The sequence below is a fragment of the Rhizomucor pusillus genome (genome assembly GCF_041956525.1).
Source record: "Rhizomucor pusillus strain CBS 183.67 unplaced genomic scaffold VTP01scaffold_34, whole genome shotgun sequence".
Taxonomy (NCBI): Eukaryota; Fungi; Mucoromycota; class Mucoromycetes; order Mucorales; family Lichtheimiaceae; genus Rhizomucor; species Rhizomucor pusillus.
Window position 1 is genome coordinate 34,887 of NW_027192175.1, and position 8,876 is coordinate 43,762.

Here is an 8,876-nt window from a genome sequence, read left to right on the forward strand (position 1 = left end):
CGACACCTTGATCTGTATGAGCCCTTTCACGTAATCCCAGCCTGATTCAAGTTCAACTGGTTCGCTTTTCCCATATGTAGGTCAGCCGGTATCACGCTATCGTCGGGGCATCGACCACTGCAAACATAATCACAACAAAAAGCGCAGGGTTCAGGTAACGGGAAAATGCCGCTCGGACCTTCTGAACATACGATCCAGTCTCGTTGCCGTTCTTCGCCAGGTAATACATTGTTGTGCGCCAGAACACAACGTTATCCACAAAGATATCGGTAAAGTCATGCCAACCCTCGTATGCACCGGTCGCCTGATCGATGTGGCTCACTCCCTACATGTTATTGAGGAACTCGGACTGGCTCTGATAAAAGTGTACAACGGGTGTAACGGATGAAGACATGTTTTACTTCCTAGACACGTTTGTCTAGAATGTCGTTGACATCCAGAAATTTGTTTTAAAAGGTAGTACTGCAATCGTTTCCTCCATGCAAGTCTATTCTCGTACTCTTCCACCATGGTTATATCCGCAAAGCCCTTTGCAGATATCCAATGGTCATCCTTCGCAGTATAACCGGCCCAACGTACGCGATATTGACGCGCATGTCTCGGACCACGATGATTAACAATGTGGCTAACCTCGTAGTGGTCTTCTGGGATCTGCTGCTCAACCGAAGTGTCCTTGTATTCCAATAAGTGCCTCGCGGTCACTTAAAGATAGCGACAAGAATTGTCCTTGCAATGCTCGCATCGATTCCGCATCTTGGACCTCATCGGATATCGTGCTGTCAGGCACATCGTCATGAAGTCCCAAAGTGGACAGTCCGTCGTTGCCAAAGGCGAAACCGGTTGTCCGGAAAAGAGTACGAAATGATCGAGCATATCAAATACCGCAGAAACATAGGTTGTAATGCCTTAACCGTCGTGCCCGGTCCTGCGAATACTCTTTTCCCGCGTATAGACAAGATTGTAGATCGTGTGGTTCTGGACTTTCCAGTCATGGGTCTTCGAACGGTGCAAAATATCACGCTGGGTTGGTCTACCGGACGTTATTGTGATAACGGAATCATCGATGGGGCTGAGATATACGCTGTCAGGGACACATATTCGACGCAACAGGACGACGAGAACCTTCAGCGTTTGGACAGTGTCAATGTCTCAATATATAAGGCTGACTACGAGGTCCTAGAGAAGGACAAAATATACAAGATTGTCTCGTATGGTTTTGGGGTATTTCGAGGTAAGGAGACCCTATGTGTGTCGACAGAATGCGGGACTCACGCGAGATGCAGCAGGACGCTCTATAACCTTCTTAAACATCGAGTCCTTCAAGGTCTTCCAATTTTGATCCGCGCAATCAAACCACGGAAGATAAAGGGTACCCGGGACATGCTGTGTGAAATAGCCGAGCAATGGATGTATCCCGTTCCTTTAAAAGCGATGGGACATCGGAGCGTCCTACACGTAACTTTCGATCGATGCTTGGTTTAACATTCGTCCCAAATAGGGCGGTCGAATGTTATCAGGCCACACCCATTTTCAGCCACCCTTCCTGGAACCCTTCCACGGCCCTGGAGGTTTTCTGAGAGGTGACGAGGGGGTCATATTCAAACTCCGAGCAAGCCGAAGCCTAGGAGGTCATCTAGAACCACATACGCGACGATCCTCTCGTTAAAGTCCCCGCTCCGCAAGACTACGCGGGTTTTTGAGAACATGAGCTAATCGCTCAACTGCTCTTGATACAATAGTTATCTGTTATCCAGAAAGATCCAGGAAATTCTATATAGATCTTTATTTCAAGCGATTAGCTCATGTTCTCAAAAACCCGCGTAGTCTTGCGGAGCGGGGACTTTAACGAGAGGATCGTCGCGTATGTGGTTCTAGATGACCTCCTAGGCTTCGGCCTGCTCGGCGTTTTGAATTAGAGCATCTTGACACCACTCGAACAACCTGGACGGGGCCGAGGAGAGACAGGGCTGACAATGTTGGTGGCCTGATGACATTCGGGCGCCCCCTTTTGGGACGAATGTTAAACCTCCTACCAATCGAAATTTGCGTGAATTAAAGGAAGTTTTGCTCGTACTAAGCACGCGAATCCAGGTATGTAATATTGGGGGAAATTTAGCCTACGAATGATTGTAGAGCATGAGTCATTGAGAAGATCAAAGCGAAAATTTGAGTGACCTTCACAGTCGACCACAAAGGTCAGAGAAGATGTTTCCGCCTGAGATCATTGCAGAGTTCCAATTGTTGATGCAATTACAGTGGCAATTTTTGGGATATAGCTGGCCGACGGTTACCAAAACCCGATACCATCGGTCGGAAATCAAGGAGGTTAACGACATCTCCTTCATAAAGTCCTACGTTCTGGATAGGTTGGGCTACATCCCGGTGTTTTTCTTCTTGGTCGTGTTCTTCGGTTCCCAGGAGTATCCTGGTCCGTACCGTATCGTGGAGAAGGGTTTGCTAATCCTTTACCATCTTCTTTCCCGGTGTTCTGTTGCTGACATGGGACGTTTCGTCCCTCGGAGCAGTTTTACGCACTGTGTCGTGCGTTTTTACATCAAGAACGGTGCAATGCTGTCGGAAGTGGTGACCAATTGTCTGGTCGAGATGTTCTCCAATGTGAAGATCAAAGTCTTGTGTGCTACGCACATCAATCCATCCGAGTTCAAGCACCTTACTCTCTTGTTGGATGGTCACGATACGAGAGCATCGTATCTTCGCTCTGGGGATGACCATGGATCCTTCTATTCGTACAAGCTGAAGAAAGGAGGACTCAGAAGTCAGTTTTGCATCGATGTCAACGGCAAGGTGATTTTTGTCTCGGATGCAAGTCCCTGCGCAGCGAACAACGATGGGTCCATGTTAGCGAGTATCGAGTTGAAGGACCTTGTGACCAAATGGGATTCTATTGGTCTTGACGGTGGTTATACGCTGTACGTTCCTGGTATTATCGCCCGTAACAGTTACTTGACTTCCAAGAATTTTGTCTGTCCTATCCGCAAGTCGAGGGCCTCCACATTAAGTCAAGATGAGGATAGATACAACAAATCGTTTGGAAGCTTCCGTTCCAAGATTGAGGCACTCTTCGGTGAGCTTGGTCATGTCTTTAACCGGTTGAACGGAAAGTCGGTGATTCGCGTGTCCGACATCGATACGTTCACGATCCAGCTAAAGTTGGCGTATCTTTTGTTGAACATTAAGAGATTTGTGTCGTTGGGTGGTGTGACCTCGACCGCTATTCACACATTTTGGTTGCAGGATGGGTTCGACTACGGGAACGATGGACTGTCGACCGCTAATGATGTGCTGGACTGCACGATATCCGATAAGGTCCAAGATGCCGAATCGATGCGAGCATTACAAGAACAGTTCTTGTCGTTATCGCTGAGTGAGCAGACATGAAATCTAGTGGAGTACAAGAACAGCCGTGATAGCGAGGAGATCCCGACAGACCACTACGAGGGGAGACATATTGCCTCTCATCGTGGTGCCAGACATACCCGTCAATATCGTGTGCGTTGGACCGGATATACTGCGACCGACGACAATTGGGTCTCAGCTGAAGACTTTGCCGATAGTTCGCTGGTTGATGAGTACGAGGCTCGGATGGAAACGAGAACACGGTCCTAGACGACGCTTTAAAAACGAAATTCTGAATGTCGCCAACATTCTAGACAAACGCGTCCAGTAAGCAAAGTATGTCCTCGTCAGTCACACCCGTGGTACACTTCATCCAAAGTAGAACACCTCAGTGACACTCACGGGGTTAACTTTGTCCAACATGCGACTGGCGCATTTGAGGGGTGGTCCGACTCTACGGATATCTTCGTTGACAACGTTGTGTTCTGGTGCACAACGATGTACTATCTTGCGAGGAACCGGAACGAGATCGGCTCGTACGTCCAGAAAATCAGGGCGGCATTCTCGCGATATTTGGACCCTGCCATGTTTGTTGTGATGTACGTTTGCAGCGGTTGTTGCCCAGACGACTCAGTGATACCTGCTGATTTTCATCGCATCAAGGCCGACCAGCTGAATTTCGAACCAGGCTGGGATTACTTCAAAGGGTTCATAGAGATTAAGGTGTCCTTCGATGAGATCGCTTTGGAATTGGTTCTCCGGGTCCTTCGTAATGTTCAGCTTGAGCTACATGATAACCTGATTGTTATGCACGATCTGGACATTTCTGTCGATTGCGGTCTGGTGTCCACGCGAGACCTGATCGAGAGTTATATCACTCAGGTTCTTGAAGTGGATCCCAGTGACATTGTGTCGGACAGGCACAGGTTGGCGACCATTGTATCTCGTGGTTATGCCAGACAACGGGTAATGTTACTGTGGACCTTAGAGTAAAGATTTACGACACGTTCGTGCAGATGATCGAGTCAACAGATGCGCGCTCGTGTATAGGATCGCAGCTATCAAACTTCGTCGCAAACAAGAGTGAAAAGTTCACCGGGAAGTTGCTGCGGTATAAGGATACAGGAATGACTGGTTCGAAATAACTATGTACGCGCGAGACGTGTTTAATTTGGAGGATATGTAGTTCTGATGAACGACTTGGTTCATAAGACGTCACGCTGTTCGACGTACCAGATTAGCTTCGAAAATCACTGGAAATCGGTCGGTCAAAGGATTCGCTCAACTGTGGCTTTCTACGACTGCGAAAATAAGACTTTTGCGTACTGTCATTGGTGGAACTCTTTAGCTAAACGTATGCAGGGTCTAGTGAAAGGTAATATTTCGGAACAGCATGTTCAAAGCATCCTTGCAAATTTTACCTTCAATCATCGACCGATGCACTACTTCTTTGTTCGCCTCGTTGGCAAAGAGTGCGAGATAGTTCGACGGTCGCGGTATATTCGCGCTGAAGGCTGCACGTCCATGACGTTTGTATCTGGCCCCGGAAACTCGCTCGTTCTTTCCAAGTATTTCATCAACGATAGGCCGGTCTTGAGCTTTGGATTCGTCGGTTTCACTACGCACGAGAACATCACGCTCGGTTGGTCTACTGGTCACATGAAATACGGACAAACGGTTGATGGCGTACAACTCCTGGAACACCCTGATCACGCAGAGACCGTGAACAATGCCCGGGATGTCGGGGACGACGCGCTCCGTTTGAGTGAATCAGTAAACATGTCGATCTTTCAAGCGGATTATAATGTTATGGAACCAGGCCGCCAGTATCGTATCCTATCGTATAGATTTGGTTCATAGCGAGGCAAGGAATATCTCTGCGTATCGACCAGTTGTGAAATCCATGCTCGCGGCAGAAGGACCCTTGATAACCTCGTTAGAAGTCGGATCAGTCAGGGTCGCCATGTTCTAGTTCGCGTGATTAAACAGCAAAAGACGAAGGGTACACGGGATATGATTTGTGAATTTGACGAATAAGTACGGGGTGTCTTGTCCTTTAAAAGCCTCAGTGTCACGGTGTATCATCCACGCAAATTTCGATTGGTAGGAGGTTTAACATTCGTCCCAAAAAGGGGGCCGAATGATAAACCTTGCATCGATTGAAATTTGCGTGGATGACACACCGAGACCCTGAAGTTTTTAAAGGAATCGAACGTGCCGATTATTGGTCTAATTCACAAATCATATTACGGATACCTCTTGTCTTCCGATGTCTGATTGCACGAACTAAGGTAGGACGACCTTCTCTGAATTGATTCCTAAGAAGGCTATCCAGGGTCTTGCTGCATAGCACGTGAGTACCACATGCGTTCGAGACACGTAGGTATTCCTTGCCTCAAAATACTCCAAAACCGAAAGCAATGACCTGGTACACCTTGCCCGGCTCAAGGACATCGGAGGCCATCCAATGGGTAGTGATCGTCTACGAAGCGTTCTCCATCGTTGTCTGCAAGTTCATTCTACATCCGACCGTCATAAACATCATACAAAAAATTAGGGCGGACTGATCGAGATCTCCAGAGGCTAATTATTGTGACGAATCCAAGTCGATTGAGTTTGTAGCAAGAGTATATGTGGAGGAGTTGTACGCATACACTTTGATGGGGACCGCACGATTGCCACTGGATCCCTTAAAAAGTCGCTGACCGCATGTGGATAAGTTGCGCAAAGGGAAATTTTTGTGATCACAGAGAATCTCGTCAACTGCATCGACCACTGGATCCAAACGAAGCTCGTCCATTTCAAAAGTCTTGTGGCAAGTCGGGCATACAACATAGCGTATAATATTGCTAGCTACTGTTCCATAGCCTGCATACTTTCTTAGCGTGGATAGTTTTGTCTGTAAACGGAATAACGATTCAGTAGCTGCTCCCGTTGCTTGCGAAATTCTTGCAGCGAATGCTTCGATGATCGCATTGATGAATTTCATGAGCAATTCTGCTGCAGCTTCAGACAAAAGACGCAACTGGAAATGCACAAGGAAAATTGCGATGAACCAATAAATTGGATCACTGAAGACACCAGCTGTCGTCGCTGATTAAATAATCAGTATATTCGATGTTCTATCAATTCTGTATATAGAAGGACGGACAAGGTCGTTATAATTTCGGACATCTTTTGGTCTGTCGGTGATCTATATGCCTATCCGACGTCTAGGGAGATAATTGCCTCTTGAAAGATGAGACAAATCCTGGATGACAACCAGAGATTGGGACGCGGTAGATATCCTGGCCGTCCGTATATCTCTCGTGGGCGGTATCCTGTTTCGCATGATGGAATAGTTTTAAAGAACGTGGGTTGATCGGCAACAGAGACGGTAGCCCGATTGTCTATCGATGGACATAAGGACATGGATGACCTCCACAACTTACATTCTATTTCAGTATGCTCCACCTCCTCACGAAGATATTCATCGTCGACAAGAAACAGTTCATTGCTTCGTTCAGTGTCGTCTACTTCGCCTTCAGTCTCTGCATCATCAAACACGTTGTTACCGTCGTCAAGTCGCAGCGTACCCGATGGCAAGATAAGACGAGCTTCATCACAAGGCTCACTGTCCATGTCCATTTCCATGTCCATTCCTGCATCATCGCTATCGAATGCCATAGCAGCATTATCTAACAGAGAAATAGAGTGACCTTAGCATTTGCTGCATAAATCACGTGCACGAATATACCTTGGGCGCTCAATACTGCAGGTAGAGTCCTGCTGTTATTGACGGCTGCGCCTGGAAAGGCTACAGTGGTTGTTGTCAAGCATTCAGCGTGCAATTGAAAGACGTTCGAATTACAGTAGCTGCCAAAACTGTCCACATATCTGCCCTAAACCGAGATTTGGGCGTTAATCTCGCTTAAATGTAGTATTTTACGCCTATCTTGCATCGTTGGACTCCTCTCCATGCCCCCAAGACAATGTAGGGTAATCGTGTTTCCTTTCTGTCAAAAGAGGGCATTCCATCCAAGTACAGCAATGGACCTTATTGAACGTTCTAGAGTGGCCACCATACTCGCCGGACCTGAACCCGATCGAAAATGCATGGTACATGTTGAAAAGAACAGTCAGACGGATGCCTGTGAAACCCGAGGATAAGGATTCCCTTTGGCGGGCAAGACACTTCGTATGGTACCATCAGATGACACTCCAATACTGTAGAAAGCTTATTAGAAGTATGCCGCGGCGCCTTGAGGCAGTAATTAAAGCCAAAGGAGGGCCTACGAAATATTAAATGTAAATTCGAAATTTCGCCGGCTCGGAGTCTAACGGTCAGAGGCCTGATATGTACCGTATCTTGGATCCGACAGCTATGAAACTCCGCATATGTGTAAAGGAGTGTAGAATTACCAGTATGTAAAGTTTGAGTATCCTCCGCAGTGATTTTGAGAACTTATGCGCCCTGGAAGTCAATTTTCTCAAAAGTGTGGACAGTTTTGGCGGCTACTGTAGCTAGGAGGAAGGACTGGTTTGAATTGACCGAAGAGAAACAAGTGTTTGCGAGCGTGCTTCCGGGTTTGCTTCTTGTGGCAGTAGTTGCCAAAGTGATCAACAGCGGTGCACTTTGTGCACTCATAGTCAATATATTCGTTAGCTCGGGTTTGCTTAGGCATTTCAGTAGAATGGCGGCTTAAGATTCCTGAGATGTAGTGAAGAAGGGAGAGGTGCCTGGCTAGCATCTTTAGACTCAGCTAGGGTACACGCCTTGTAAGCAAATTCAAGGTATCTGCCAGCAAAAATTTCAGATACCACGATTCGTGAAGTGCATGCTTTTTAACTTATTTCTCCTAGTGATTGTTAGCAGGAGCATCACACTGCAACCGTGGCTTGATGGTTTAGTGGTATAATTCTCGCTTAGGGTGCGAGAGGTCCCGGGTTCGATTCCCGGTCAAGCCCGAGTGAACGCTTGCTGTTCTCAGACCTTTTGGTATTTCCCGTTTTGGGTGCTTGCGTCGTTAAAAGACTTCATCCGATTCCTTTTTTGTCCCTTTCGCCACCTTTCCTTTTCGACCTCGTTCACCGCAACCTCGATACCTTCTACCCTTTTCAATACTGTCTCCATGACACAGACTTGCTGTATTCACTAGACCATTCCTTTATTGTCATATAACCGAAATGATATAAATATCCTTCGAACGAAAGAATAACGAAACATCCCCTCCTCTTCGTGGTCCTTTTTCCTTGTAACCCTTCTTTCTTCTCCGTGGGTTCGTAACTCCAAAAGGATTGCGTTATGACAATTGGTAGCTAAGGACAAGTTCATCTCTCTGTGTGGTCTTACTTCTTCGTTATTCTCCTCGGTTGATCTCTTTGTGGTCTCTCTACATCTGCTTCGTGATTTTCCGCTCGGTGTGAATTCATAAAATGGCAGAAGATAACCCTATGGCTGTTCTTAGGGCTATGTTACAATGCATGGAAGCCCAACAAGAGGCAACGCAAGCTCAGCAAGCAAGCCTAGAAGCTCTCAT

General features: G+C 47.0%; 4 protein-coding genes and 1 non-coding gene across 5 annotated transcripts; 3 read left to right on the top strand and 2 right to left on the bottom strand.

Moving 5' to 3' along the window:
• Positions 1–26: 26 nt before the first annotated feature.
• Positions 27–394, bottom strand: VTP01DRAFT_7246 (uncharacterized protein; the record flags this gene model as incomplete). The annotated part of the gene is made up of 3 exons (XM_069386237.1): positions 27–117; positions 192–325; positions 371–394. The coding sequence occupies 3 exons, from the start codon at positions 392–394 to the stop codon at positions 27–29; spliced, it is 249 nt and encodes an 82-aa protein (XP_069234472.1).
• A 149-nt stretch (positions 395–543) lies between these two features.
• On the top strand, positions 544–1,482 carry VTP01DRAFT_7247 (uncharacterized protein; the record flags this gene model as incomplete). The annotated part of the gene is made up of 4 exons (XM_069386238.1): positions 544–669; positions 713–854; positions 953–1,231; positions 1,325–1,482. 4 exons carry the CDS (start codon positions 544–546, stop codon positions 1,480–1,482), a joined length of 705 nt encoding a protein of 234 aa, XP_069234473.1.
• A 723-nt stretch (positions 1,483–2,205) lies between these two features.
• Positions 2,206–5,394, top strand: VTP01DRAFT_7248 (uncharacterized protein; the record flags this gene model as incomplete). Its single annotated transcript, XM_069386239.1, has 6 exons — positions 2,206–3,374; positions 3,432–3,620; positions 3,672–4,283; positions 4,346–4,491; positions 4,544–5,163; positions 5,218–5,394. The coding sequence occupies 6 exons, from the start codon at positions 2,206–2,208 to the stop codon at positions 5,392–5,394; spliced, it is 2,913 nt and encodes a 970-aa protein (XP_069234474.1).
• Positions 5,395–5,752: 358 nt separating this feature from the next.
• On the bottom strand, positions 5,753–7,734 carry VTP01DRAFT_7249 (uncharacterized protein; the record flags this gene model as incomplete). The annotated part of the gene is made up of 8 exons (XM_069386240.1): positions 5,753–5,839; positions 5,922–5,940; positions 6,012–6,450; positions 6,789–7,034; positions 7,094–7,238; positions 7,393–7,432; positions 7,497–7,628; positions 7,700–7,734. 8 exons carry the CDS (start codon positions 7,732–7,734, stop codon positions 5,753–5,755), a joined length of 1,143 nt encoding a protein of 380 aa, XP_069234475.1.
• Positions 7,735–8,232: 498 nt separating this feature from the next.
• On the top strand, positions 8,233–8,304 carry VTP01DRAFT_t96. The gene has a single exon. It is a non-coding gene; the product is annotated as a tRNA-Pro (tRNA).
• Positions 8,305–8,876: the final 572 nt, after the last annotated feature.